The sequence below is a fragment of the Suillus subaureus genome (genome assembly GCF_016647635.1).
Source record: "Suillus subaureus strain MN1 chromosome Unknown BJ212scaffold_19, whole genome shotgun sequence".
Classification (NCBI taxonomy): domain Eukaryota; kingdom Fungi; phylum Basidiomycota; class Agaricomycetes; order Boletales; family Suillaceae; genus Suillus; species Suillus subaureus.
The window spans coordinates 356084-372440 of NW_024538575.1; the positions used below are offsets into that span (position 1 = coordinate 356084).

The following is a 16357-nucleotide window of genomic DNA, read 5'->3' on the forward strand; positions in this document are numbered from 1 at the left end:
TGCCAGAGCAATGCCGGTCGAGGATGTCTCGAGAGTCTCTAATCAACTGATAAGCGAGTGATAGACTTCGCGATCGTCGATCATTGCTAAGGTTGTGCTTCAATATGTAATCGCACACTTCGTGCGACTCGGACTTGTAAGTCTGTTGACTGGCACAATGAATAAGATTACCTTTCAATCAACTTCACTCACATCTCACCATGGCCAAGCATGCACAGTCCATCTCCAGGAAAAAAAAGCTCGCACGTGAGGAGCAAGAACGAGCCATTGCTCATGCCATGCAGGCTTACAGAATCGAGCTGGTAAAACCAGACGCGGAACGGAAACCACTGAAGACACTCTGTCGGGAGGTGGCTGAAGAATGGAGGGAGAATGGAAAACCTGACGTTGACGAGGAGGCAGCTGAGGAATCCGAGTCTGATGATGGCGAAGATGGCGAGGACAACTGTTAGGCATTGAGGGTCTGTCATCGATTAGTAATTTCGTAATGCGAACTGATCGCAGAAGTTCGTTTGCCATTTTCGAGTCGACGCAAATGACGGTGTGCAGGTGATAAGGGCTCAAATTTAGTGAACATTCATCGTGCAACAACGACTTATCTGATGTGCTTCAAAATTTGAAACTACGAAGTTTATGTATAATTAAGTTCATCGCCCAAGGCGATTTTCGAAATGTTGCGTTGTTGTGTTGCAGGTGAGTGCATGAAATTTGCAAACGCAAATGCCGCTGTATTACTGTATTGCAAAGAGTCTCCTACTTTCCCGACAGAGATTCGAGTTCGATGCAGATAAGATGCAGAGGCCAAACAGTTTCCTGCAGACTGCATACCAGTGCTCTTCCTGTCCTCGACTCACCATCCCCACCGGAGATGTTCCAAGGAGGACGGGCCTATTATCACACTAGCTTCATCTGGTATGTCTGTGCCCAATATTATACTCCTTAATGAAGGATCGTCTTTCGTATTGCGGTTGCGCTCGTCCATTTCCTCATTTCCACTTGTTCAATTTTCGCATGTTCTTCTACGCCTCACGCGTCGCATATCCTTACACTCATTGCACTCTTGTTGTTACTCTACACATGCTGTAATGTATGCAACGAACCACGTTCCTTCCCATTGACTCAGTTCTCACCATTTAAACCCGTGTGTTGTGTGCAACCGAAGCCAAACGACCCAGCAATATCCAAATACGGTCCCGCTGTTGCTGCAATCTTCTGTTTGTTCCATCCACTCTGGGAAGAACACACTTCTCTCCATTGGTTTCGCTCCACCGCATCTCTGATCACATCATTCGTTGCCCTATGATCGCTCCATGCTCTCAAAAACCTGTTACCCAGTCACCTTTCTAACATGTTGTTCGCTCAAACTATCCCGCAATGCCACGTATACATACGACAGACCATGGTTAACTGTTCACTTGATATCGTACTCCACGAAGTGTCCCTGGCATCTCCGCAACTGGAACAAGATCATTGTAATGAAGAGCTACAATGACCGAATTTATTAACTGCGAGGAACGGAAAAGGCAGGAGACTCACTCGTAGCAGTGCTACCAGCATCTCCCATGTCCCATGCGACTCAAATCAAGCTCTGGACCTCCACTAGGTAACACTAATGCAGTCCGAGGATTTTAAAATGGTTTTCGAGAAGCGGGTGGTATCCAGAAAAAGAGCCGACGGTTTGGTCTCATCATCCGTCCATCTTGTTCCGGAAGAGCGAACGTCCACCTGTGGTCATCATGGGCGGTGCCTGCGAGTAGCTCAGCAGTGTCGTGCAGTGCGTGAGTTGAGTTTGATGAGTTCTCGCAGCCCGAGATCTTCAGATATGATGACTTTAGATCACAGATATTGAAGGAAACTCCACGTTCCATCGTTCGAAGTGATGCGAAAGCAAGGTCGTGTTGTACTTTTAACACGTCAATAAAAAGGTCTCCGCTATGTGATTGGTCCGTCAGGAAATCACGGAACGATGTATGAAGGGGCCGGATGGGGGTAGATGAATTTGTCGTGCCGCTGAGGAGGGATCCCATATGTTCGACCATGACTTACACTTCATAATGCTCGACTTTGTCTGGAAAATAGCGCCACTTGGCGTTCAAGGACTCCAACTTGGGGAGGAGTTCAGATGTGCCAAGGATTTAACCCATCACGGAATGAAATCTCATTGGCTGTTTGTGCTGAGACGCGGAATGTGTAGATTTGTCCACTCGCATGATCTCTGTCAAAATGGACTAATACATATCATACAACAAGTTACCCTGCTCAGCGGGATTGCGGGACACCACAGTATCGAAGGGCTCGATTGGTGATAAGCCAGGAGGGGGTGCTTTGATGAGTTTACAAGCAAGACGTGCCCACTCGAAAAGGCAATCGGCTTTCTCAGTGAGCGCTGCGTGCTCTCTACCCCCAAAATCAGAAAGCCCTTCCAGCTCGTTCGATATGTAAGCGTGGATGTCACCTTCCACGGTGGCTCGTGGAATGTCGTCCATGGATATCTGTTCAATATGTCGAGTACCTGTAAGTTCTGCTTCTATATCGTGGAGCGGGCGAGAGGAAATGATGATCCGGAAGTTGTTCGGGAGGTTTGTGATGTGGGTGATAATTGGGTCTTGAATTTTACCCACAAGAATGGGTAGAAGGTCGCTACGTATCTCCGCTACTTTGCCACTTTCGACCGGTGCGTCGATGACGACCACGACAGGCCCCACGGGTGACTCAGAAAGCTTCCCTAGCGGTTCCATAATAATCTTCTGCCACTGCTGTACGACATCCGCTGTAGTCTTGAGCGCATTTGCATTGTGGACTGCATCAGCTGACGCTCGTCTCATCTCCGGACGACGGGCGGCCAGGTCGCGCACGATAGTGGAGAAAACTATTTTATGGCAATGGTCCATGTTTCAGTCGAAGCAGTGACAAGAACTAAGCCCACCCGCCCTGATGAACGAGCTAGCGATTGTGTGAACAGTGGCTGATTTACCCATCCCAGCAGAGCCAGATAGCCATAGCACGCGTGGAACATCATCTTTGCTATTGTTGATCCATCCCATGATCTTGGAGAGTGTCCGTGCGTGTCCTCGGTAGGTCTCGCTTCCTAGTATCTAGTCCTGCACCCTGTGCATAAGCCATACCGCTGAGGTCCAGTATTTCGCCTGAAGAAGTATTAATAGATCTTGAGTCAGGAGCACGTCCGAATTCTTACTTGTACGATGGACATAGATGGCTACGTCGCGAGCAACTTGGTCCCAGAAGAGTTTGCATGAGCGCATCAAACATATTATTATACTGTCGTATGGTATCGTCTGTTTCCGAAATGACATTCTCTTCCCTGTGATAAGACTGAAAAACTGCGAAGTGTAACGGCTTGTTGGAGACTGACTAAATTTTTTTTCTCCAAATAATCCCTGATGAAATGGACACATTCAAGAGTATGCAGAGAGATCTATCCAAAAATAGTGCTCATCGACGAGATCTGGTGAAGCGTGTCATCTTGTATTACGAAGTCGTACACTTGACCCAACTTCTTGAGAAGGCTGAGTATCGCTTCATCGTGATCCGCTTGAGCGAGAATAATCTGCACACAGAATAACTGAGCAGTAAATATAAATAAGAGCGAAATCAAACGTACTTTAGATGCACACCCAATGCCATCTTTGCATGCTGATGTACCTGTGGAACGGTATTAGTTCAGTTCTGATGAGGAAAAGAGGTCGTACCCCCGCGACCTTCCCGATGACAGTGTCGAATATCCTGAGGGGTTGAAGATATGTAGTCTCCATATTGTCCATATGATCGAGAGCTGCTGGTGCATTTTGACCTGCGGACGCTACTGATCTCGCAGGTTCAAAAAGTGGATTCATCTTATCCGTCATACCATCACGGGCATCCTGAGGTACCATGTCCACTGATTGGGGGTCGGCACCTTGTGTCATACCAACAGATTCCTGAACCTGTGCAGGGAGCAGGAGTTATGGTGCGCGTCACTTAGCCACCACTACCTTTGAACAGTGGCCAAATCGGTCTGAGAAAAATTTAAACCCTAACCCTACGTAGTTCTGCGCGTGCAACTCCAACGGATGCTTCGATATTAGTTTGAAACATGTAGCGCTACAGTAGACAACGACAATTTATCGGTGCAGATGTTGTTTTTACCAGTCTCTGATGCCCAAGAACCACAGAAAGGTAGCAGCCGCTCACGCTAGGGTCGCGCGATGGTCAGCTCCAACTGCCGAGCACAGTAACTCCACTCTTCAAGCCACCCCCACACAAACCTATTCCGAGTTGCAGGAACAAACATCGGAGCCGTCCAAACTCAGTGGCAGGGAGCTTAACCCAATAGAGCTGATATCGGACGGGTCTGAGCACAAAGGATGCCCAGTTTCAGGTTAAGCAATTCAGCTCTACAAAGTACAAGTCTCACAGACGTATTCCGGAGACATTGGCTCGCATTTTCGATTGATGGGGAGTCATAGTACTTTAGGTGGCCAAATCATCCCTTTTGTTTTTAAAAAACTCGCTCAGATTTGATTCAATCAAAAATTCCTCTTGTAGCTTTACTCTACTCATTGAAAGGATCATTTTTACAAGAGGAAATAAAAATCAGATTTTTTTTCAAGGGGGTGAGAACGTTGTTCAAAAGTAGTGGTGGCTAAGTGACGCGCACCATAGACAGAATGGGCAAAAACTGAAATTGTGACCCGCCTCAGTCGGTATTCGGAACCGGTCTCGGCCAAGCAAACCAGCCCTTCCCACACAAAACTCCAAATCCTCTATAGCTTATCGATTGAACCCACGAAGATTTGTTTATCCTCCTTAGAATTATCTTTCACCGCGATTCCAGACATTTACTATCACTACCCTCAGCAAATGACACTCCCTCCTGTATCTCCTACTCAAAGATTAAATTGGTCTCTTTCCCCTGACACATTTAATTTTCTTCTTCGCTTCATCTCCAAAGGCCGCCACTAGTACTGCGACTAGTGCTGAGGTGGCTCGGCTATGGCTGGTTCGGCTTCGGCTTTTATTGGTTATGCGGCAGTTTGGTTAGTAATAGACGGGCTCACATAATTTTTTGGTTCGGTTCACGTCAGCCAGCCATGTGAACCAACCTTAAGCCCATTATGTGTGAAAGGCAGCTTGAGCCGGCTTGAGCTGGATGAAACTTGCTTCAGCCAACTTGATCCCAATGTGCATGCGACCTCATCTGTCAGAATCTGTCATTTTCCTGTCTAACAATTCTAATATCTTACTGTACTATGAACAAGGTCCCTGCCTGAGTTGATGGCAGATTTAGGGTAGGAGACATGCTAGGATCTGGCTCATATGGTAAATAATACGTTGTTGTACATGGTTTTTTTTTGAAATTGGGTGCACAATGCACATACTAGGTGTTGTGTACCATGCACAAAACATCATCAATGATGATGATCTTGCCATCAAACTCAAGCCTCTTGTCAACAACTCATCTTCTTTGGAGCATGAATATTGCATTTTGAAGCAACTTGAAGGTGGAGCTGGGATCCCACATGTTGAGTGGTTTGGTAGAGAGGCAACATTTGACGCCCTTGTCCTCGACCTCCTCGGACCATCTTTACATGATCTCTTCCTTGTGCAAAATCGAAAATTCACCCTTCATACCATCCTGAATATTGGAGACCAATTGGTAAGTTGGTTTATGGTGGGTCCTGGCATTGGCAGATGCTAATTTATTTCCCAGCTCTTGTCTCTGGAGCATATCCATTCGCACAACTACATTCATGGCAATATCAAACCACAAAATACCCTTGTTGGTCGAGGTGATTTGCAGCAAACTGTTTTTATTGTTGATTTTGGTATTGCCAAGGAGTACTGGAATACTGCCGCCCAAGCCCACATGCCATTTCACCATGGTGTTACAGTAACGGTTGCCCCCTATCATTTTCTCTCGCATCTTCCTCTGTATTACGTCATGACCGCACCTAACCGTGCCATCACTAGATTATTCCTTTCTTTTACTTACCTGTGTATCACAGTGCGACCGCCTCGTGCCATCGTTAGCTGACGTCATTTCCTTATCTCTGACTCGTCTCGATGACGTATACGTACCATTGACGTCATTTCCTTATCTCTGACTCGTCTCGATGACGTATACGTACCGGCCCTAAAGCAGGCCTTACCTATATAAGCGGGGTCTTGTACTTAGTTAGACTTCACTTTAATCTACTAGGTTTTACCCAGAACATCCTTCGCTTAAGACCCCCAATCTTAAGCGTCTGCATCGATATTCAAGACAGAGACACTCTCTCTGACTTGTCTTAAAGAAGCCTTACATTTGTGAGGTTACGACCCGACTCTAGACGTCACTCTTATCGAGTGTCTATTGTCGCGCTTATCCTAGTCGACCTACGGTTTACCGTAACACATGGTGGACATCTTACCAGCACTCCTGCATTTGTGTCAATCAATAATCACCTGGGGGTTGTGCCTGGTCATCGTGATGATCTGGAGTCACTCATATACATGTTGATTTATTTCTTATGTGGTTCCCTTCCATGGTTCAGTACTGAACATGAGAACCTCCCCAGCTCTTCCATACTGGCATGCAAGGTAGACACTACCATTGAAGTTTTATGCCTTGGCATTCCTTCTGAGATCACAACTATGCTCATTTACTTGTGCAATCTCGCATTCTCAGAAGATCCTGATTATGAGTATCTTCAATCATTGCTCCACCAAGCTCGTGCCACAGTACCTGCACCAGTCATGTGCCCGCTGGATTTTGGTCAGCCTGATCCTCTCGTCACACATCCCCCTACATCCCCCAAAGATCACTCAGTGGGCCAGGAGGACACTCCATGTCGACTGAAGACAACACCTCTCTGCAGATCAACTTGTCATATGTGAGTACTTTGCATTGATTCTTTGCACACTTGCTAACTCAAGCCTTCAAGTCTGTGCCCACACAATGGTCGCCCCATGCCTGTAACTGCTGCCAAGACACCACATTGTAAAAAGATTTAGTTTTGCACTATACCATTCAATCTTTCACTCTTTTGGTACCCATGACTTGAGCAAATGTTGTATGTAGATCTGAGTTTGTGTATGTATGTCATTTATCATCATGTTGCATAGGGATTGGGGTGAGAACGACAAAAACGTGGCTCTACAGAGGCTGTATGCTATACTACAGCCTGCAGCCCACAGGTACTGAGTTTATTAAAAGTCACATGATCACTTTTTTTTGTTTGCCCTGATGATATAAGCTGTCATTTTTGTATCTCACCACAGGCAGTACAGAAAAGCTTTCCAAATTGCAGATGCACAAAGCGACCCCATGTCAATGTTGGGCTTTGTAACTTGTAAGCATGTCCCTTCAACTCTCATGATCACATGATGCTCAATGATTGGAAATCTCCATCTTCTATTGCATGCAGGCTGCAGCATGATGCAGGTATGGTCTTTCTCATATAGTGGGCTCCTAGTGGCTAATTCATACAATCAAAACTGCACAACATTTTAGGGTTGAAAAATCTCCTCAAGGTTCTAGCCACATATTATGTTGCTAACTGGTGGCTGCTGGCAGGAGATGCAATTATGTGTAGGCAGCCTTATTGTTCATGCCTGCAGGCTGCTGCATTACCATCAGGTGAGTCAGTGCTGTGTGCATTCACATGTTCTGGGGCTCACAGAACAACAATATATATAGAACAGTAAATCCCTCACTAGACTCCCAACACAACAATGCCACTTCATCAATGTCCTCAAAATGCACCCAAGGCTTCATCCCTTGCTGCCATAGTTTCCCCCATAAATGCACCCCAGACTTTATCTCCTGCTGCTGTAGCTCCCCCAGTAAACGCACCCCAGACTTCATCCCCTGCTGCTGTGGCTCCCCCCATTGCAACCTCCCTCGCTGCTGCTCCTCATGTTGCAGTGACTGCAACTCTCCAGAACCCTTGCAGAACTTGATGGCCTACTACAAGGCATCAAGAGAGTACAGCTCCTAGGGCTGGTTGTAGCAATGTGGCAGATGATGGTGAGTTCATCAATCTGGACATTGTTGTTGATGTCAATGAAGAGGAGGATGGAGGCCTACTAACCCTGGTAAAAGCAGCCTGCACAGGCCCCAGCCCACTTCAAATGCACACAGGTGCTGATACAACACAATCCAATCCCTTGGCAATGGGGCATTGAGTAAAACAGCTAGGATTGGAGGTGCACCATTTTTTCATGAAAGACATAACATTGGGGCAGCACATATGTACACCCTGTGTGTGAGTACTATCTCTAAGTCTTTTATGTTGCTCTTTCTCATGTCCTTTGCTAGGGACATACAGCAAGAAGATCCATCATACAATGTTGCTAAATATGGCTTGTCAACCACCACAGGCACTCTTCGCAGTCATCTGCTCAAATTTCACCTGCAGGCTTATATAACCACCCTTGAGCAACACAAACTGAAAGTTGGGGTGAAGGAAATTCGCGACCTTCTTGATATAGGGTGGACTCTCGCACTGATAGGCCAAGAGCTTGATCAGAACCCAGATAAGTCTCTCAAGTCATTTGGCTCCCCCCCAGCAGTGGTCTTGCTTCACAAACTAGGACAGGAAGGTCGGCACCAGCAGATGAGATACCAGACTTCACCATTGAGGAGATGCACAGGCAACTTGTCAAGTTCATTGTAGCCGACGACCAAGTGAGTACTTATTTATTCTCTACAATTGTTATTAATAATTGTCTCTAGGCAATGAATTTAATGGAGTGCCCTGAGTTCTGATGCTTACTTCGACTCCTATGGAAAGACCTATGGGAGTGCAACATTCCTCATCACACAAAACTATGCGAGTTAATAGTCAAAGCATGGTATCAATATTTCGACATTTTAAAACAAGATCTGGCTGTAAGTGTATCACTGTTTGATCTTGCCAATTATCATTTGTTCATTTGTTCTGTCAGAATGCAGAAGGAAAGATATCATGCACCACTGACCTCTGGTCAGACCCAAACCACTGTCCATTCATTGCATTGACGGCTCACTGGATCGTCCTACAAGCATCAAAGCTTGTTTTGAAGGCCAGCCTTATAGCCTTTAGCTATATTCCTGGTTCTCATGACAGGGTGTCACTTGCCACAGTCATATTAGGGCTTCTGGATCACGTGGTGGTGACAGACAAGGTCAGTCATTATGTGCACCATGTAACATTTTCTGATTTGGTATAGATTGGTCATTTTATTTTAGATAATGCAGGAAATAATTGGACTTGCATGGCCAAACTTTCTTGTCTGCTATTGGAGTGTGGTATTGAGTTTGATCCCGTTGATCGCCACATCCCATGTTTCCCACACATCATGGACAGCTACCATTCTGTGGATCTTGCAATAGTGCCTGCCGAGTGGCAAGCTTGCAGTACTTCCATCAAAAGGGAGGAGTATTTGCAAGCTCTGCAACTTCAACCTGTCAAGCAGGGTAAGAAAATTGTGCGTGTGATTTGTGCATTGGGGCAACGACACGAAGCCTTTCAGAATGCTATCTCGGTTGGCAACCAAGAAAATTTGTTCCCAGGAGGAAAGCTTCCAGTTGTCGAGCTTCTATGTGACAAGCCTACTTGATGGGATTCAACATATGTCATGCTCAACCATCTCCGAACACTTCACCCAGTAATATTTTGTCTCACATGTCATTCATTGCAAACTCACAGTGTCCCAGGCTATTGATTGCCACCTTGCAACTCAAACTAGCTTATTTGAATTCAGGTTGGGTCCAATGGAGTGGATGGTCTTGCAAGACCTTGAAGTGATTTTAGAGGTTTGCATTGATATCACTGAAGCCCATGATGTGCTCTAATCTATATCAGGTGCCCCATGCTTTCCAGCAATCAATGTCTAGTGAAAGTACCCTGATGCTGAGTGGTGCAGTCACTGCTTTAGAATGTTTGATGGAGTGGTGAGGAGGGATGGCCCAGATCATTACACACTGTGCACCTATGATTGCAGTAGGCTTAAGCTGGGCAGAGAAGTATGGTCACAAGATGAGCCAGACGAACATGTACACAATTGCAATGTGTGAGTTCAGTCTCAACTCTTGATACAATTTGATATCTCATGATGTTTTGTATAGTTGTTGACCCTAGCTTGCATTTATTGTGGATTGATGGTCACTGGAGTGAAGAGCGTGCTCATACTGCCAGGGACTCTATCATGCGGCTGGTATGTCTACCTTGACTCAAACAGTGTGTCTTCCTGCTAATGTATCCTACAGCTGTGGGAGAACAGAGCTCGCTCTACTCAATGTCCACCAGCAGAATTACCTGCTCACCAACCACACACTGCAACCTTGGGTGCACAAATTTATGGTATTCCCAATATCAACTTGCTGCCACATCACAACCTCAGTGTTCAAATGATCAAGGAGGAATTCAATGCATACAGTACATCCCATATCAGCCCTCAAGGAACTGACCCACTCACATTTTGGAATGTATGTTTTTTTATATTTAGTCACCTACTTCTAATCATTATTGATCACACATTGACCAGAGCTTGAGAACTCTTTCTCCCACTACCTACAGCCTTGCAATGGATTATCTGCCAATACAGGCCTCTGCCATTCCCTGCGAATGTATTTTGTCATCAAGCAGTGAGACATGTACAACAAAATGCAATCACCTCAGCCCTGCTATGATGGAGATTTTACAGATGCTCAAGTTTATGCTGAAGAAAGAGCAACTCAACTTCATGAAGGGCTAGGCAGCATTGGAACAGGAAATGGAGTATCATACTCAAATACAGTGCTCACTGGAGTCAGATGATGTGCACCAGGACGAATCTTTGTCATCTGCTAGAAGTACCACCAACAGCAGCCATGATTCCATGTATGATGACCTTCTCAAAGCCATCACAGGAGATGAGTGTGATGGTATTCCTGATGTTCCTGCTCTCTTTGGCTGACATTTTTTCAACCTCCTTCATTACTATCACAATTGTGTACCACTACATAGTTTCCACTTACCTTTATCATTTTGCCCTCTTGCTGCTGTGTTGTTGCTCCTCTATGTCTTTTGCTCCTATTTGTAACTCGAACTCTGCATCATGCTGCCTCCACATCTTCAAATCTGTTCTTGAGGTTGCGAAACTGTATGCACGAGGGCAGCTCATTGGATCCCTGGATGAGTGCTTACAAAATGTCTTCCAGAACATACTCTCCCTCACTCATATTAATTCAAGCTAGTTGAACAAAGGAGCAGCATATTTTATTTGAAGTGCAGAGCTGGCTTGAAGCTCTTAACCAGCCATAAACCACGGCTACTTTGGCTAGGCTGAGCTGTATATTACATAAGCCAAAGTCATGTGTCCAGCTCAGTTAAACACAGCTGTCGCCATGGCTGTAACCAATAATAAACTGGAGCCACAGTAACACTAACTGTGACTCAGATGTTTGGCTCTGTTAGGAATGGAAGCCTGTACCAAGTGGGGCAAGTAGGTACCATGCATATATAGTACTGGGGGTTTGCATTGTGAACTTCTGACCTTGCTCTGATGTGCAGGCAATTGGCTGTGGCTGATAGGCTTTGGAATTCTGTAATTGCTACAGTTTTGAGTTTCTAGATTTTAGATCTAGGTTACTGTTAAGGTTGTACTCAAGGGTTAATGGATCCTAAGGGCTTCGGCCTCAGCTTGTGCGCTGTGCCCCTTACTCAAGTATTGCCCCTTATTTCAGGAAGGCAAGACTAACACATCCGGAGGGTCAGATGGGTAGCATAGTGAATCCAGATGACTTCCTGATGAGGGATAAGTATCATAAGACTAATCCGGACAAGTCCAGACTAGAAACTAGCGGTAATGGCTGTTGTAGACAGAGGCGGATGTGGATAGACTATAGGAATCAATCCTAAGTCTCAGAGGGTGACAAGAGTAGCGGTACTCAGGTCTGGAGGACAGGAATGAGCAGAACTAAGTTGATATTCGAACTGAGGTACTACAGAGAGTTACAGGAGGTTATATACTATAGGTATCTAATGGAATGATCAATCAGCAGAGTCCGAGGCTATGTATGAAGCATATGGATGGTCTATTGGTAAGTAGAAACAGATCACAAATAATGAAACAGAAATGAAGCATAGGTAACAGATCAGGGAGCAGGATGGATATACAGATAACTGAAATGCCAGAGTTAGGGGATTACCGAAAAGAGACAAGCACTGGTTGTGGATTTGGATGAATTGTGGACCAGACTGGATGAGTGGACAGAATGGATGATGAGATGTTGGAGGGAGATAAGATGTGGATTGGATCTGAGATGAGATAAGGATTGGATCTGAGATCCAGATATGCAGATATGACAGTTACTTGTTTTTTTATGATGAATATTTTATCTCATGTGATTACACAGGATGTTCATCAGGTGACTGACAGATAATCATCCATCCAACATGACCTTGCTCTGCACACAAGGTGGTGTAGTTCTACTACTATAGTGCTGAAGCTGAAATGCAGTGTTTTGAATTATACATACATATGACTGATAAGACTTTGATGTAGGAGTTGAGATGGAATTCAAACACAGACAAGGCTATTGCAATTTACAGGCTTTTATTTACAAGGAGTTAACTTCACAGCAACCTCATGGGTGGCCTTCTGCAACCAGATGAGTGCCCGACACCCAGCACTTGTCCTTGAACTGTATCACCCATCATCATCAAGCAAGCTTTCCATCCCATCTCCATCGCCCTTCAGGACTATTGACAACTTACATCGACTCCAACAAATCCACACTTTGATTCAAATCTTTGTATGTCGTCCCTCAAGATAAATATTGTCCAAATGATTCCTAATCACACCCAGCTAGTACTCTAAAATTGTCCATCTCATCATGCATATCACAACCTTCATGAATGAGTGAGGAACAATGTCAGTTTTTCTCACTCTTGTTCCTCTCTCACTTTTTGACCTTTTTGACAGTTCTTCAAGGAACTTGGGGGAGGCTGTCCCAGGTTGCTGTCAGTGGTGCTGAATACAACTCCTGAGAGCGTCAGCCCCATCTGAAATGTTTGGGAGGGACCCAGGTGGACCTCCTCACCTACATATACAAATTGCTAGATAACCCAGAGAAGAATTGACTCATTTGGCTGCATGGCACAGCAGGCATTGGAAAGTCTGCTGTTGCATTCACTATAGCTGAGAGAATGAGAGGTCTAAAAGTGACAGAGGAGACTAATGTTGAAAAGCAGCTTGGAGGAACATTCTTTTTCTTGCGCAAGCACATGAAATGTTGCACAGCTGGGTATTTTTTCATGACTCTTGTCTATCAACTTGCTGCCAATTTTCCCAGCATCTGGAAGGATGTTAACAGAGTTATCTGTGACAATCCCACTCTATTAGATCCAGACAAGTCTCTCTCCGATCAAATGGAGGCTCTCTTTCTCCAACCTCTTCACAATCTTCAACTTAGATTGCGCAGGTGTCCACCTCTGACATTTGTTGTCAATGCTCTTGATGAATGCACATCCAAACCTGAGCTTACTGATCTGATCCTTTCCCTTGCATGGGCTCTTTGTGAGCCTAATCTACCTGTGACACACATTCTACTCACAAGTTGCTTGGAATCGCATATCTGCAAAGCCTTTCAGAACAGGGAGGTGCAGCTGTTGTTGTGTGAAATACCCATGAAAACTTCTGGGGAGAGTGTTACTACCATCATCTCGCTCGATGGCACTGATGTTGACAAAGACATCTACATTTTCTTGCAGCATTCCTTCACAGAGCTGGCAAATTGCCATACTGATTTCCCTCAGCCATTGAAAGATGATCTTGTGAAGCTGGTGAGTCAAGTGGGCAGGCATTTCATCGTGGCATCTATGATGATAAAGTTTATTATTGATGATGAAGACAATGATCCCCATGGTTGGCTGTAGCTGATGCTCAAGCTAACGAGTGAACTGCTGCCAGGAACAGAGGTGTACAAGTTATATGATTGTATCCTCTCCACATGTGCCAACCCCAAGTGGGCTTACATTCACTTGTCCATTGTTGCTGCCCTCACAGACCCTCTTCCCATCGCACAAATCTTGTCACTTTTTAGCCCTGGTTTAGGCAGAGATGTGCAAACAATGCTGATACAACTATGGTCTGTCATGGATATCCCTACAGACAGCACTCTCCCTGTGAATATCTATCACTCATCCATTTGTGACTATGTTTCTGACCCCTCAAACTGCAGCCTCCCTCAAATATGTGAACATGATATGCCATCACCCCACTCCCTACTCGCTGATTCCTCTTTTTGCTTGATGACAAAAAATATTCCAGAAAGCATGGACCTTTTGAATGTGCTCTCAGAACTGAAGAAACAAAGCCAAGCTATGCAACCTGAGGACCCTCATTGATTAAAATTTTCATTATCCTTCCTTGTTTGGCCACCAGAGCCACTGTCAGTTCTCATTTGTATGCTATGGCTTCGGAGAGATTGCACTTCAGATTTACAACATTGGTTAGGAACTGTGGATGGGTGTGCCTGGGTGCAGACTATGAATGGGTGAGACTGGCTGCAGACCAAGGGAGGACAAGACTGGCTGCAGACCAAGGCAGGAAGAGAGTGGCTGCAGACTGAGGGTGGATGAGACTGGCTGCAAACCAAGGGAGCACTACAATGGCAGAGGCAGTACAAGGCAGGACAAGTGTGGCCGCAAACTGGGATAGGACAAGAGTGGCTGCAGGCCAAAGGAGGACAAGAGTTGTGGCTGCAGACTGAGGAAGGGCAAACGTGGCTGCAGACCAAGGCAGGATGAGAGTGGTGGCTGCAGACTGAGGAAGGACAAATGTGGCTGCAGACTGAGGCAGGACGAGAGTGGCTGCAGACCAAGGAAGGATGAACATGGCTGCAGACCAAGAAAGGATGAGTGTGGCTGCAGACCAAGGAAGGACAAGAGTGGCTGCAGACAGAGGAAGGACAAAAGTGGCTGCAGACCAAGGCAGGACAAGAGTGGCTGCAGACTGAGGGAGGACGAGCATGGTTTCTGCAGACTGAGGTGGGATGACACTGGCTCCAGACCCAGATAGGGCTAGACTGGCTTCAGACCCAGGGCAGGCAAAACTGGCTCCAGACACCCCATGGCCAAGCATGGCAATCCACTCCTGTGGGGTCTATATGGGTGACTATGGAAGAATTCTTGAGTATGTTGGAAACAATCAGCAACTATGTCATTTTTCCAGAGTTGGCTTTACTGCCAACCTTCAAAGTGGTCCAGGAGCTCAAAAGTTTACCAGATTTCTTGATGTTTCTGATGTTCCTGGCATTGATACCCCAAGATCACCTCACTTCTGTATTGCCAGAAGTTCCTGACAGGGAGATCATCCATGCTATAAATCTCTTTACAGCTTTTGCAAATGAGGCACAGGAATGAAGTCAGTCATCTTCTGACACTGTAGAGAATGAGATTCCTCTAGGCATATATCACCCATATTACGACTCATGATGATTGGTACAGCACATCACTCACTGTCTATAACTGTCCCATAAAACAAGCCAGAGGTGCAACACTTTCCCACATTATGCGACACATTCCTGCGCATGCACTTAGTGTGCTCTTCCCATGCTTTGTCGCACTTTGTCGTGCAGCATCCAGGAGCCTCCATCCATCATCCAACCAGTTCCCTGGTGTGTCCCTTTTTGTTCATTTTCATTATCAGACCATTTCTGGGATTGTACAATACTTTATTTTATTATGGACCCTGTCCTTACATCATTTACATACTTAGAGTGCTCCCTATTCGCTTCCAAGCCCTGGGAGCGCACCTAGGCACAGCTTACCTGTGGCCTAGGAAGTTTTCAGACATCTACCTACTGCCACCACAGAATATAGGAACCACCATCATGTCTAGTAGCATCTAGCAGTCAGAATTGATCACCATGAGTTAGCATCTATCAGAGTCATCACCCTAGTCTTAAGCAGCAGCCTATCATCATCTTTTACATGTTCACACACTGTGTGCACCTTATTCCCATGCTTTGCACTCTTACATGCTCAACATTCCCGCACATGCGCTTTCAGCACGCTTCACCAGAGTTGATCTGGTATCACCCAGTGGATCTTGCTTTCCTTGCTTCCCCTAAGGGTCAAACATATCACTCAGCACATTTCAACCAACACCTAGAGAGTCAGTAGGTGTCATATCCTGTATGCCAGACATAGATCCCATCATATTCCCACGCTTTCCGGACCTGTTTCCAAACCCCATATCTGACTCATTCCTGGATCCCCTATCCTGTCCACCCTATGCACATTCCATCCAGCAAGACATCTGGACTTTACCTCCTCTCAGATTCCAGACTACATCCTGTTATGGCGAACTAGGATAGGCGCAACAATGGATACTCAATAAGAGTAAT

At 45.6% G+C, this 16357-nt stretch overlaps 3 protein-coding genes across 3 annotated transcripts; 2 read left to right on the forward strand and 1 right to left on the reverse strand.

Annotated features, from left to right (window-relative positions):
- Positions 1-5368: 5368 nt before the first annotated feature.
- Positions 5369-6034, forward strand: BJ212DRAFT_1481651 (kinase-like domain-containing protein; the record flags this gene model as incomplete). The annotated part of the gene is made up of 2 exons (XM_041340298.1): positions 5369-5656; positions 5711-6034. The coding sequence occupies 2 exons, from the start codon at positions 5369-5371 to the stop codon at positions 6032-6034; spliced, it is 612 nt and encodes a 203-aa protein (XP_041192261.1).
- A 1530-nt stretch (positions 6035-7564) lies between these two features.
- On the reverse strand, positions 7565-8030 carry BJ212DRAFT_1300301 (uncharacterized protein; the record flags this gene model as incomplete). Its single annotated transcript, XM_041332968.1, has 3 exons — positions 7565-7629; positions 7696-7945; positions 7971-8030. 3 exons carry the CDS (start codon positions 8028-8030, stop codon positions 7565-7567), a joined length of 375 nt encoding a protein of 124 aa, XP_041192262.1.
- Positions 8031-13262: 5232 nt separating this feature from the next.
- BJ212DRAFT_1481654 (uncharacterized protein) lies at positions 13263-14206 on the forward strand (the record flags this gene model as incomplete). The annotated part of the gene is made up of 4 exons (XM_041340299.1): positions 13263-13524; positions 13591-13790; positions 13884-14132; positions 14189-14206. The coding sequence occupies 4 exons, from the start codon at positions 13263-13265 to the stop codon at positions 14204-14206; spliced, it is 729 nt and encodes a 242-aa protein (XP_041192263.1).
- Positions 14207-16357: the final 2151 nt, after the last annotated feature.